This window comes from Bufo gargarizans, chromosome 6 (genome assembly GCF_014858855.1).
Source record: "Bufo gargarizans isolate SCDJY-AF-19 chromosome 6, ASM1485885v1, whole genome shotgun sequence".
Classification (NCBI taxonomy): Eukaryota; Metazoa; Chordata; class Amphibia; order Anura; family Bufonidae; genus Bufo; species Bufo gargarizans.
In genome coordinates, this window is record NC_058085.1 from 348,853,727 (window position 1) to 348,868,638 (window position 14,912).

The window sequence follows — 14,912 nt, forward strand, 5'->3', positions numbered from 1 at the left end:
AGGAGCAAATCAGTACTTGCGCGGCGCAAATCACACTTGTTCCCGCGCAAGTGCTTCTTGAATCTGGGCCACTGACTGGATCCCGTGCTCAACAAGCTGATGTCCACACCCAAACATAAATGGACACAGCACACACACACACATCAACACGCAGGAACCCAGATCCACAGGTGCATTAAACATGAAAGAGAAAACAACATCAACTAAACATCATGTATAACATTTATGACCACAAGGGTGGCCCTCACTGGCAGATGGTAAAAGACCAGGAGGATGACTCCTGCAACATGCCTGAAGTACCCCTCAGACATCAGGTCTCAACTGAGGCTAAATAGCCCATGTAGCCACACCCACACAGACACACCCAGTGCACACACACTAAGAAGGAAATTAACCCTTCCCACACCAGGGAAGGGAAGACAGCCACTTAAAGGGGACTTGCACCCATACATAAACCTCGTGCACAACAAACAGACACAAAGCACACCTACATAGACAGGTTGCCAGGTGCAACCGCATGCAATGACAGCGAGCAGCCTAGCAACCAGCTCCAGCTGCTACACTGCCAAGCACATCATGTTGCCAGCGGCAACCACACGTGAGGCAACATCCACAGAGCCCTCACCTGTGATTGACAACAAAAAGAAACCGCTGACAACTGCATGCGACCAAAGAGTCACGACCATAACCATGGTCGTGACAGGCGGTGCTCCACACTGCATAGCTGCATTAGTCTTCAGAGTGAGGAGGCGTGTCTCTCAGTAATCCAATCTGATTGGCTGGCAGGAAGCTGCTGACTACAGCAAGTGTGTATGGGAAGTGAGGGAAGTTAGTTTTGGCCTCAGAGAACTGGCAGAGGAGCCATCTTGAGAAGATCCTCATATTGTAGGATTCAAAACAGCCGTAACTAAGGGGAAAATTCAAGGAAAACAGTGGCATTTGAAGAAACTAGACATTGCTTTATGCATAATGCTGCTGCAGCAGTAACATATGCTAAAATAGATTTTTTTTTATAAAAACATGACAGTTATCCTTTAAGTACCTGACAAGTAATCATTAATTCATACATACATAGCTACTACAACCACAATTCATTGTTCAAAACCAACATACAGTAAAGTGCTCAAGTAATGCCACCATTTACTACTAATTCTACTATTATATTAGTAAACATATGGTAGAGTACATAGGCAAATGCATGCTGATACACAATCACATAAATAGACAGTATTAGTTATCTGTGTCTTATCAACTGGGGGTCCCTATAGAGATGGTAAAGTTATGTAATTTCTTACCTTTATCTATAATTCCTAATGGTATTTCCAGCTGTCCAGAGTATTTTATAGAAAATCTCGTAATGACCTAAAAATGAAAATTTGTAAGATTAAGTACAGTAAAAAATATAAATTGGCTGATTAAACCTTTATATTTGGCAGCTTTAGAGGGAGGGACCCCTGTTGAAATTCCCAGCTGTTATCATCAAGGAAAGCTAGATAGATCTCCTACAGCAGGGACCAGCAACCTCTGGCACTCCAGCTGTTCTAAAACTACAACTCCCACAATCCTCCTTTCAATTCTGAGGGAGTTACAAGAAAAGCTGAGTAAATTTGAAGGCTGGGAGTTGTAGTTTCACAGCAGTAGGAGTGCTGAAGTTTGCTGACCCCTGTCCTACAGCAACATGTAGTATTACATAGAAACCACTGAAGTCGATGAGAAACTGTCAGGTCCAACATGCGTTCCAATCTGTCAGCAGCAGGTTATGGAGCAGGAGGAGCTGAGCAGATTGATACATAGTTTTGTAGCAAATTATTCAGTACAACCTTATGAATTTAAATATCTGTTCTAGAGATGGCCTTGCATTTCGTCCGGCGGTCGTTTTGCGGCGCCATATTCTTTTGCATTGCACCGAGCTTTGACCCATGACACATCCATCAGGTGGGACAGGACAGCCAATTGAGACGTTTCAGCACATGAACACACCCCCACCCTATAAAAGAACCCGATCTGGCAGCCATTTTACATTCTGTGTTTGGCCAGTGTAGGGAGAAGTTGGGACAGGCTGTTAGGGAGACCAAATGCTAGCTAATAGGGCCACAAATGTCCTTTTAAGGACTGGTATAGGTGTGCTATCGATAGGTGTGATATAACTAGAATATACTTTCTAACATAGAAAGTTTATTATGGTGCATTTGTACTGTTCAGCAATTGTGTGCGGTTCTGCTGCGATACTGCAGCTATATAGAGGGACAAGCGCTATTGGAACAACTATTTGCAACGGGTGTGATATATGTACCTGTTACACCCCAAAAACTGATTGAGGGGTGCGATATACTTTCTTCCACAAAATACTGATTGAGGGCTGCAATATACCTGCTGCCCCAAATAAACAGGGTGGTGTGATATAACTGTTATTGTGATATAAATAAATTGAGGGGTGCGATATACCTGCTTCCACAAAATACTGATTAAGGGGTTTGATATACCTGCTTCCACAAAATATTGATTGAGGGCTGTGATATACCTGCTTCCACAAAATACTGATTAAGGCCTCATGCACACGACAGTTTTTTTTCACGGTCCGCAAAAACGGGGTCCGTAGGTCCGTGATCCGTGACCGTTTTTTCGTCCGTGGGTCTTCCTTGATTTTTGGAGGATCCACGGACATGAAAAAAAGTCGTTTTGGTGTCCGCCTGGCCGTGCGGAGCCAAACGGATCCGTCCTGAATTACAATGCAAGTCAATGGGGACGGATCCGTTTGACGTTGACACAATATGGTGCTATTGCAAACGGATCCGTCCCCATTGACTTACATTGTAAGTCTGGACGGATCCGCTTGCCTCCGCACGGCCAGGTGGACACCTGAACATTTTAACTTGAAGCGTCCCCATCACCATGGGAACGCCTCTACAGGGAGTGCAGAATTATTAGGCAAGTTGTATTTTTGAGGATTAATTTTATTATTGAACAACAACCATGTTCTCAATGAACCCAAAAAACTCATTAATATCAAAGCTGAATATTTTTGGAAGTAGTTTTTAGTTTGTTTTTAGCTTTAGCTATTTTAGGGGGATATCTGTGTGTGCAGGTGACTATTACTGTGCATAATTATTAGGCAACTTAACAAAAAACAAATATATACCCATTTCAATTATTTATTTTTACCAGTGAAACCAATATAACATCTCAACATTCACAAATATACATTTCTGACATTCAAAAACAAAACAAAAACAAATCAGTGACCAATATAGCCACCTTTCTTTGCAAGGACACTCAAAAGCCTGCCTTCCATGGATTCTGTCAGTGTTTTGATCTGTTCACCATCAACATTGCGTGCAGCAGCAACCACAGCCTCCCAGACACTGTTCAGAGAGGTGTACTGTTTTCCCTCCTTGTAAATCTCACATTTGATGATGGACCACAGGTTCTCAATGGGGTTCAGATCAGGTGAACAAGGAGGCCATGTCATTAGATTTTCTTCTTTTATACCCTTTCTTGCCAGCCACGCTGTGGAGTACTTGGACGCATGTGATGGAGCATTGTCCTGCATGAAAATCATGTTTTTCTTGAAGGATGCAGACTTCTTCCTATACCACTGCTTGAAGAAGGTGTCTTCCAGAAACTGGCAGTAGGACTGGGAGTTGAGCTTGACTCCATCCTCAACCCGAAAAGGCCCCACAAGCTCATCTTTGATAATACCAGCCCAAACCAGTACTCCACCTCCACCTTTCTGGCGTCTGAGTCGGACTGGAGCTCTCTGCCCTTTACCAATCCAGCCACGGGCCCATCAAGACTCACTCTCATTTCATCAGTCCATAAAACCTTAGAAAAATCAGTCTTGTGTGTCTTGTTCAGTGGTGGTCGTCTTTCAGCCTTTCTTACCTTGGCCATGTCTCTGAGTATTGCACACCTTGTGCTTTTGGGCACTCCAGTGATGTTGCAGCTCTGAAATATGGCCAAACTGGTGGCAAGTGGCATCGTGGCAGCTGCACGCTTGACTTTTCTCAGTTCATGGGCAGTTATTTTGCGCCTTGGTTTTTCCACACGCTTCTTGCGACCCTGTTGACTATTTTGAATGAAACGCTTGATTGTTCGATGATCACGCTTCAGAAGCTTTGCAATTTTAAGAGTGCTGCATCCCTCTGCAAGATATCTCACTATTTTTGCCTTTTCTGAGCCGGTCAAGTCCTTCTTTTGACCCATTTTGCCAAAGGAAAGGAAGTTGCCTAATAATTATGCACACCTGATATAGGGTGTTGATGTCATTAGACCACACCCCTTCTCATTACAGAGATGCCCATCACCTAATATGCTTAATTGGTAGTAGGCTTTCGAGCCTATACAGCTTGGAGTAAGACAACATGCATAAAGAGGATGATGTGGTCAAAATCCTCTTTACAGAATTATATTTGCCTAATAATTCTGCACTCCCTGTATGTTAGAATATACTGTCGGATATGAGCTACATCGTGAAACTCAGATCCGACAGTATATTCTAACACAGAGGCGTTCCCATGGTGATGGGGACGCTTCAGGTTAGAATATACTGAAAAACTGTGTACATGACTGCCCCCTGCTGCCTGGCAGCAGGGGGCAGACCCCCCCCCCCGTTTTTAACTCATTGGTGTCCAGTGGGCCCCCCCTCCCTCCCCTGTAGTTAACTCATTGGTGTCCAGTGGGCCCCCCTCCCTCCCCTGTAGTTAACTCATTGGTGTCCAGTGGGCCCCCCTCCCTCCCCTGTAGTTAACTCATTGGTGTCCAGTGGCCCCCCCTCCCTCCACTGTAGATAACTCGTTGGTGGCCAGTGGGCCCCCCTCCCTCCGCTGTAGATAACTCGTTGGTGTCCAGTGGCCCCCCTCCCTCCGCTGTAGATAACTCGTTTGTGTCCAGTGGCCCCCCCCTCCCTCCGCTGTAGATAACTTGTTGGTGGCCAGTGGGCCCCCCCTCCCTCCGCTGTAGATAACTCATTGGTGGCCAGTGGGCCCTCTCCCCTCCCTCCCCCTCCTAATTAAAATCGCCCCCCCTTTCATTGGTGGCAGTGGAGAGTACCGATCGGAGTCCCGGTGTAATCGCTGGGGCTCCGATCGGTAACCATGGCAACCGGGACGCTACTGCAGTCCCGGTTGCCATGGTTGCTTAGCAATTTGTAGAAGCTTCATACTTACCAGCGAGCTGCGATGTCTGTGACCGGCCGGGAGCTCCTCCTACTGGTAAGTGAAAGGTCTGTGCGCGCATTGCCTATAGCACAGACCTGTCACTTACCAGTAGGAGGAGCTCCGGCCGGTCACAGACATCGCTGCTCGCAGGTAAGTATGAAGCTTCTACAAATTGCTAAGTAACCATGGCAACCGGGACTGCAGTAGCGTCCCGGTTGCCATGGTTACCGATCGGAGCCCCAGCGATTACACTGGGACTCCGATCGGTACTCTCCACTGCCACCAATGAAAGGGGGGGCGATTGTAATTAGGAGGGGGAGGGAGGGGAGAGGGCCCACTGGCCACCAATGAGTTATCTACAGCGGAGGGAGGGGGGGCCCACTGGACACCAATGAGTTATCTACAGCGGAGGGAGGGGGGCCCACTGGACACCAATGAGTTAACTACAGGGGAGGGAGGGGGGCCCACTGGACACCAATGAGTTAACTACAGGGGAGGGAAGGGGGGGGCGGCCGCACTGGCCACCAATGAGTTAAAAACAGGGGGGGGCAGTCATGTACACAGTTTTTCAGTATATTCTAACCTGAAGCGTCCCCATCACCATGGGAACGCCTCTGTGTTAGAATATACTGTCGGATCTGAGTTTTCACCTCTGAAAAAGCTTTTATGCAGACGGATCTTCGGATCCGTCTGTATGAAAGTAACCTATGGCCACGGATCACGGACACGGATGCCAATCTTGTGTGCATCCGTGTTCTTTCACAGACCCATTGACTTGAATGGGTCCGTGAACCGTTGTCCATCAAAAAAATAGGACAGGTCATATTTTTTTGACGGACAGGAAACACGGATCACGGTCTCGGCTGCAAAACGGTGCATTTTCCGATTTTTCTACGGACCTATTGAAAGTCAATGGGTCCGCGAAAAAAAACGGAAAACAGCACAACGGCCACGGATGCACACAACGGTCGTGTGCATGAGGCCTAAGGGGTTTGATATACCTGTTTCCACCAAATATTGATTGAGGCCTGCAATATAACTGCTTCCACAAATACTGCTCTTCTCTAGACATTTAGGCACAGGGTCATTTTGAAAATGACAGGCAGAGGAAGAGGCATGCCGTTCCGCAGGGGTGGTAGGGGTCGGGCAGGTGCACCAGGCTGGAGCCTAAGTGAGAAGTTGCAGAAGGCGCGTGCGATTACTTCAAAGGGCGCACCAGAGTTGTTTGAGTGGCTCACTCACCCTTCCGCTTCTGCACCCTCCTCATCCTCTGTATCTGCACCCTACTCACTCACTCTCTGCTGTGTGCACCCCCAAATACACCAGAACCACCACCAACATAGCCCCTTTACTGGAGTCAGAGGAAATTATTTTCCCATTCATTCCCAGACCTTACCGATGCGCAGCAATTCTTGACATCGGATGAGGTAGCAACGGCCACCACCCAGCGGTCTGACGACAGTACCCATATCAGCCAAGGCAGGGAGGCCCCCGCTGTTGCTGCCTACTCTGAGATCTCAAATGTCAGTGGTGGTGAAGCTGACGATGATGATGTGTTGATGTACGTCACGTGGGTGCCCACAAGAGAGAAAGAGGAGAGAGAAAGGGGAGTTCAGAGTGAGAGATGGAGCAGCAGAGAGGCTGGAGAAAGAGAAGAAGCAGGCAAAGCTCGCAGAAGCGAGAAGCCCCTGGACTACTGGGTGTGCAGGCTTGACCTCTGGCCATAGCTAGCACATTTTGCCATGGAACTCTTGGCTTGCCCCTCGTCAAGTGTCCTGTCCGAAAGGACGTTCATCGCAGCAGGGGAAATCGTGACCGATAAGCGCACTAGCCTAGCTCACAACAGTGTGGACTACCTCACATTTCAAAAAATGAATGAGGCATGGATCTGGCCTACAGTAAAAATTTTATCCAGTGACCGCCTAATGTACCTCCAGCCACATAAATCACAAGTTATTTTCTGCCAGGTTAATGCCTAATTTTTAAGGCCTGTACTTCAGTGGCCTACAGCAAAATTTTTATCCAGTGACCGCCTAATGTATCTCTAGCCAGGGCCGGTGTCAGCACCCGGCAAACCCAGGCAAATTCCGGGGCCCACTGCTCCTGAGGGGGCCCACTGAGCTGCTATGACCACTTCCATCAATACAGATGGAAGAACTCAGTTCTGGCATTTCACTTAGGCAGTACCCCGCTGGTGGGCCCTCTGAGTCACATGAGGCTGGCTGCTTCAGAGCTTCAGACACGCCCCCTCTTCACTCCGTTCAGCAGAGCAGCAGGTATCCTTACAAGCTTCAGACACGCACAGTTTGTCATTGAGTCTGCACTGTGACTGCTTCTTCTCTTTGGGACAAGAGGGGGAGGGGAAATCTTCAAGCTTCTGCTGGATTCTGCTTCATGCTATTTAGTTGTTTTACTGCTTCATTAAGTAGTTTGCCTCCATGACACCTGCCCCCCCCCATATCCTGTCCTATCTCATCCTCATGGATCCCCTTGTGTCTCCTTTCCTCCCTCATGTATCCAGAGCTCCTGTTCCACCCTCCTATCTCCTGTTGTTGCCCTGCACAGACCCTCCTGCCACTACTTCTTGTATGAATCCCCCTCAGAGCCCCTTCCACCTACTTGCTGTGTTCACCCATCCTGTCCATCAAGGGCCTGGGCCCCTGTCTCACTCCTCTGCCTCTCATTATGGTGGAGTCTGAACCAAATTCACCATAAGGACCTTCTAACATCACAGGGTCATGTGAATGTGCCCCCCACCCTGTACTGTGCCACCCACCCCATACTGTGCCCCTCACCCTGTACTGTGCCCCATTATACCCTGCATTGTGCCCTCTTACCACACCCTGTACAGTGCCCCTAGTCATTCCCTGTACTGTGCCCTCTTATATCATTTTATCCGGTCACTGAATGGCAGTGTTATCTGGTCACTGTACAGAGGTGTTATCCGGTCACTGAATGGCAGTGTTATCTGGTCACTGTACAGAGGTGTTATCCGGTCACTGTATGGCGGTGGTATCCAATAACTTTATGACCATAACTGTATCCCTTTCCCTGCCCACGCCACCTTTTTTAGACCTGTCATGAGCGGGAAAAAGATGCAGATTGCAGTGCTAAGCACCTTTACGCCACATTCTGTGTCAGAAATACGCCTAATATAGACATATTTCTATATAATAAATGACCCCCTAATTGTATTATTATTCGGGGGTAGGGCTAATATCTTTTAGATTATATAGATTCTAGTGTATTATACTGTTCCCTGTATTTTCCAGTAGATAAATGATCCTTGGGAAACACAGTCCTCATCCCTGACCAGCAGGAGCAGGTAGCGCTCTGTCTGTACATGGAGCATCCCCTCTCCGCCCCGCTGCTCCGCTGTGTACTGGTGCTTATTCTCATACTAAGGTTGGGTTCACATCCCATTTTTGCCATCCATTTAATGCATCCCAAAAATGTATACGTTAACAGATGCCTCAGACTGATGCCGTACAGTGGCGTCCGTTCAACAAACAGTTCCATTGCAAAAAATATATATATGTTAACGTATTCATTTTTTTACTGGACTCTGCAGGATACAAAAACGTGGAGTGCTGTACATTTTTATACATGAAACCGATAGGAAAAACGTGCGCGGGGGGCGTACTAAAATTTTCTGTGGGGCCCAGTCAGTTCCAGCTACATGACTGCACAGCTCCTTCTCTCCTCCAGGCCCGGCCTAGCAGTGACTTCATGACGTGTGTCTCACTGCTGCAGTGGGCCTGAGGAGAGAAGGAGCGCAGGGAGCTGCGGTTAGTGAATGACAGGACCACCGGCTCCCCTGCGCTCCAGCAATGATAGGTATGTGAGGGGGCCACTGGGGGTCATTACACTGTGAGGGCCCCTTACACAGTATAATAACCCCCAGTGCCCCCCATTTAGTATAATGATCTCCAATGACCCTCCATTTAGTAGGATGACCACCAGAGCCCCCATTCAATATAATGACCCCCAGTGCCCCCTCCATACAGTATATGCAGCCACTGGGGGTCATTATTCTGAATGGGGTAGCGACTGGTGGTTATTATTCTGAATAGAGGGCCACTGTGGGGTCATTATACTGTGTGTGGGGACACTGGGGGTCATTATACTGTGTTTGGAAGCATAGGGGGGTCATTGTACTGTGTGAAGGGCCATTAGTGGTCATTATACTGTATAGGGGCCACTGGTGGTCATTATACCATGTGGGAACAATAGAGGGACATGTAAATGTACAAAAATGCCTCAAGGGGGCCCACTGGAATTTATCGCCCAAGGGCCCACATGAACCCGGAGCCGGCCCTGCCTTCAGCCACACGTTCTTTTCTGTCAGGTGAAGGCCTAAAAATGTTCTAGGCTCCAGCAGGGCACATTTTTGAGAGTTTCCCTTTAAGACGCATAAAAATGGCCCCTGATTAAAATACATATTTATTGTGGGAATTTTGGTCATTGATCCCCCTCTGGCATGTCACTGTCCATGTTGTGGGACTATTTGTGCACTTCTAGTAAGTATTTGGTGGCTGCAAATAGGACCTGAAGGTTTTTCAGGTTCGCCTGCTATTAAAGTCAGAGGGGCCCGCCACGAACGCGCAGTTCGCGAACATTTGATGCGTTCGCAAACCATCCTGGCCGATGTTCGTCCATTACTAATCTGTTCTTTCTATTTTTAGGCATCCAGTGAGTGGTCGTAGTAAGTGATTGACAGCTACTGTATTTCTGGATGCACATTCATACAGGGAAGCCTGTCAATCACTGCTAAGACTGCACACGGGACTCCAGTCCTAAGCATAGAAAGAGAAGGGATTTCAAGCATTAAATCACAAGTTATAATTACAATTATATTTCAAACTGCTCAGCTCCTCCTGTTCTATAAAATGACTGTGGTAGATTAGATAGCATTTTCAATATGACTGGTTCCGTTTAGAGGCATTGCCCCATCTCACTGTCTTTCCTCCTTTGATATTTTTGTGCTTGCTATTTCCTGGATATTGAGCCAGGTTGATGGTCACGTCTCTTACCTGGTGCATACATGCTTTGGATGCTGCAAATACCATTTTTATTAGAAGCATCAGGGTTTAGCAGCTGTGCGAGCTCTGTAGTTCTGTTGAACTGCTTTGCCCTCAAGATGTCCCAAAGAACTCAGTGGAGCTGCTTAGTGTTGTGGATGCAAGGCAGGAGATGTAGGTTCAGTGGTTGGTAGATGGTGCTGGAGTCAGTGACCAGGCCAGTTGTAGAACATAGACAAGTCTCTCTTTACTAAAGTGCAGAATGGGAGTTGTAGTACATCCAGTAGTATTAAACACTGTTCCAAACAATTCAAAGTGCAAATCTTCCCAGATAGCATTGTTTGGATTTAAGCAATGATGGGGGTTGTAGTACTCCTCCTTTCTATGTTTCCAAAATCTCTTTCTGCAGAAACTAAAGCTGCCAATAAAGTTCTTGCGATGTAAATGTGTCTATATTTCCCAGCTGAGGGGCACAGGATTAGGGTCCATTCACACGTCCGCAACCTGTTTTGCGGATCCACAAAACACGGACAGCGGCAATGTGCGTTCCTCATTTTCGGACTGCACATTGCCGGCACTAATAGAATATGCCTATTCTTGTCCGCAATTACCGATTCTTGTCCGAATATGCCTATTCTTGTCCGGACAAGAATAAGACATGTTCTATTTTTTTGGGGCGGGAACGGAATTGCGGACGTGTGAATGGACCCTTTGGATGAGGACCAGACTGTGTCCAACTGTGAAAAGTGTATTAGTATTGTCCCTCTCGCAGTAAAGTCTCCATCAGCCTTAAAAAGCAAATACCTTATACACTGACTCCAATGCTCAGCCATGCAGAATCAGGACCTTCTAGGTTCTTTCTTTCTCTCTCTGGTGTACTGTAAAGTAGGGATGGCTTTCTTGATGTACACATATCAGTGATTTTCTGGGACGTAGGCCTAGTCCTCTGAGGAGTGAGCACATGTAGCTTCTACCACTTCCTCAGTTAACACACTATTGGGGGTGGAGATAAGTCTATCTCCAAGATTTCTACAAGGCCTGAGTCAGGGTAGTTAACCCCTTGCAGATCCATACAAGACCATATTGGGTAATACAATGAATTCAAGTTCATTAATTAATATCATTCAGCAAAAACTAATTTCAAATACCCAATTCTGGGCCACTGCATCATACTTCAAGGTATATAGTGTACAGCTAACTACCATTACTACTGCATGTATACTGCTTTCTACCATACTAATGTACTGTACTGCTCTCTGCCCATACTAGATGCATGGTACTGTACTGTATTGCATGTACTGCACTGCCCTGTACCTGTAATACATGTACTGCGCTCTATTTGCACCACATGTCTCTACCTGTACTACATGTACTATATTGAACTTTACCTGTCTGACATGCACTGTACTGCTATCTACTTGTACTACATGTACTGTACTGCACGCTACTAGTACTATATGTACTGTGCTGCTCTGTACCTGTACTGTATGTATTCTATTGCACAAATCCATAAATGATCCTTATAGTTTCAAAGCACCAAGTGTGTTTATTCGCCAAAAAGCATCATAACAAAGTAATGTTTTGACTCTAGTGAGTCTTTTTCAAGGCTTGAAAAAACTCACTAGAGTCGAAACGATGATCTGTTATGATGCTTTTTGGTGAATAGACACACTTGGTGCTTTAAAACTATAAGCAGTGCTGCGGATCATTTGAGGATTTCAACTTTGGGACTCTTGAGCCAATCAGTTCTTTGTATGTATTCTAATACACTCCCTATTTACTGTATGTACTAGAAGTATAAGTTTGTTTTTGCTTTTTTGGAGCAGCTTATTTTTCTTTGATCTTTTTTTTTTCTCTGATTTGTGGTTGAAACTTTGGGGGGAATTTATCATTCTCCCACGCCATTTTTCTGGCTTCATAAAGTTGCAAAACCAGCTTATGCAACTTTTAAAATTCCATGGCAACTTTTGTAGTTGCATCTGGCAGTTTTACACCACCTTTGCCAGGTTTCCATAAAGGGTGTGTGATGATGCTGGAGCGTGGACGGGGCTGTTGGCATTCATCATTATTTATGTCAGAATATGTACTGCCATAGATTTCAGTCTGGCGCATGGACTGCTGGAAAGGCATTTAATTAATGATGAGGCCTGCTCCGCCTCAAAAATTAACCACTTAAGGACCACAGGTTTATACCCCCCTAGTGACCAGGCCCTTTTTTACAAATCGGCACTCCACAACTTTAGCGGTTTATTGCTCGGTCATGCAACTTACCACCCAAATTAATTTTACCTCCTTTTCTTCTCACTAATAGAGCTTTCATTTGGTGGTATTTCATTGCTGCTGACAGTTTTACTTTTTTTGTTATTAATCGAAATTTAACGATTTTTTTTGCAAAAAAATGACATTTTTCACTTTCAGTTGTAAAATTTTGCAAAAAAAACCACATCCATATATAAATTTTTCACTAAATTTATTGTTCTACATGTCTTTGATTAAAAAAAAATGTTTGGGTAAAAAAAAAAAATGGTTTGGGTAAAAGTTATAGCGTTTACAAACTATGGTACAAAAATGTGAATTTCCGCTTTTTGAAGCAGCTCTGACTTTCTGAGCACCTGTCATGTTTCCTGAGGTTCTACAATGCCCAGACAGTAGAAACCCCCCACAAATGACCCCATTTCGGAAAGTAGACACCCTAAGGTATTCGCTGATGGGCATAGTGAGTTCATAGAACTTTTTATTTTTTGTCACAAGTTAGCGGAAAATTATGATTTTTTTTTTTTTCTTACAAAGTCTCATATTCCACTAACTTGTGACAAAAAATAAAAACTTCCATGAACTCACTATGCCCATCACGAAATACCTTGGGGTGTCTTCTTTCCAAAATGGGGTCACTTGTGGGGAAGTTATACTGCCCTGGCATTCTAGGGCCCCTAATGTGTGGTTAGTAGTTTGAAATCAAAATGTGTAAAAAATGGCCTGTGAAATCCGAAAGGTGCTCTTTGGAATGTGTGCCCCTTTGCCCACCTAGGCGGCAAAAAAGTGACACACATCTGGTATCGCCGTACTCAGGAGAAGTTGGGGAATGTGTTTTGGGGTGTCATTTTACATATACCCATGCTGGGTGAGAGAAATATTTTGGCAAAAGACAACTTTTCCCATTTTTTTATACAAAGTTGGCATTTGACCAAGATATTTATCTCACCCAGCATGGGTATATGTAAAATGACACCCCAAAACACATTGCCCAACTTCTCCTGAGTACGGCGATACCAGATGTGTAACACTTTTTTGCAGCCTAGGTGGGCAAAGGGGCCCACATTCCAAAGAGCACCTTTAGGATTTCACTGGCCATTTTTTACAGATTTTGATTTCAAACTACTTCGCACACATTAGGGCCCCTAAATTGCCAGGGCAGTATAACTACCCCACAAGTGACCCCATTTTGGAAAGAAGACACCCCAAGGTATTCCGTGAGGGGCATGGCGAGTTCCTGGAATTTTTTATTTTTTGTCACAAGTCAGTGGAATATGAGACTTTGTAAGAAAAAAAAAAAAAAAAAAAAAAAAAAAAAATCATCATTTTCCGCTAACTTGTGACAAAAAATAAAAACTTCCATGAACTCACTATGCCCATCACGAAATACCTTGGGGTGTCTTCTTTCCAAAATGGGGTCACTTGTGGGGAAGTTATACTGCCCTGGCATTCTAGGGCCCCTAATGTGTGGTTAGTAGTTTGAAATCAAAATGTGTAAAAAATGGCCTGTGAAATCCGAAAGGTGCTCTTTGGAATGTGTGCCCCTTTGCCCACCTAGGCGGCAAAAAAGTGACACACATCTGGTATCGCCGTACTCAGGAGAAGTTGGGGAATGTGTTTTGGGGTGTCATTTTACATATACCCATGCTGGGTGAGAGAAATATCTTGGCAAAAGACAACTTTTCCCATTTTTTTATACAAAGTTGGCATTTGACCAAGATATTTCTCTCACCCAGCATGGGTATATGTAAAATGACACCCCAAAACACATTGCCTTACTTCTCCCGAGTACGGCGATACCAGATGTGTGACACTTTTTTGCAGCCTAGGTGGGCAAAGGGGCACACATTTCAAAGAGCACCTTTAGGATTTCACCGGCCATTTTTTACAGATTTTGATTTCAAACTACTTCGCACACATTAGGGCCCCTAAAATGCCAGGGCAGTATAAATACCCCACATGTGACCCCATTTTGGAAAGAAGACACCCCAAGGTATTCAATGAGGGGCCTGGCGAGTTCATAGAATTTTTTTTGCATAAGTTAGCGGAAATTGATTTTTTTTTGTTTTTTTCTCACAAAGTCTCACTTTCCGCTAACTTAGGACAAAAATTTCAATCTTTCATGGACTCAATATGCCCCTCAGCGAATACCTTGGGGTGTCTTCTTTCCAAAGTGGGGTCACATGTGGGGTATTTATACTGCCCTGGCTTTTTTGGGGCCCTAAAGCGTGAGAAGAAGTCTGGAATATAAATGTCTAAAAATGTTACGCATTTGGATTCCGTGAGGGGTATGGTGAGTTCATGTGAGATTTTATTTTTTGACACAAGTTAGTGGAATATGAGACTTTGTAAGAAAAAAATTAAATAAAATATTTCCGCTAACTTGGGCCCAAAAAAATTCTGAATGGAGCCTTACAGGGGGGCGATCAATGACAGGGGGGTGATCAGGGAGTGTATATGGGGTGATCACCCCCATGTCACT

General features: G+C 45.3%; 1 protein-coding gene across 4 annotated transcripts in view; it reads right to left on the reverse strand.

The window, feature by feature from the left end:
* The window catches only part of LOC122940139 (alpha-2-macroglobulin-like), a 196,390-nt gene that overhangs the window by 136,332 nt on the left and 45,146 nt on the right, over positions 1-14,912 (reverse strand). For all 4 annotated transcript variants that reach the window (XM_044296528.1, XM_044296526.1, XM_044296529.1 and 1 more), the window contains exon 13: positions 1,296-1,362. In XM_044296528.1, coding sequence (XP_044152463.1) covers positions 1,296-1,362 — 67 coding nt within the window. The remainder of the gene's footprint in view (positions 1-1,295; positions 1,363-14,912) is intronic.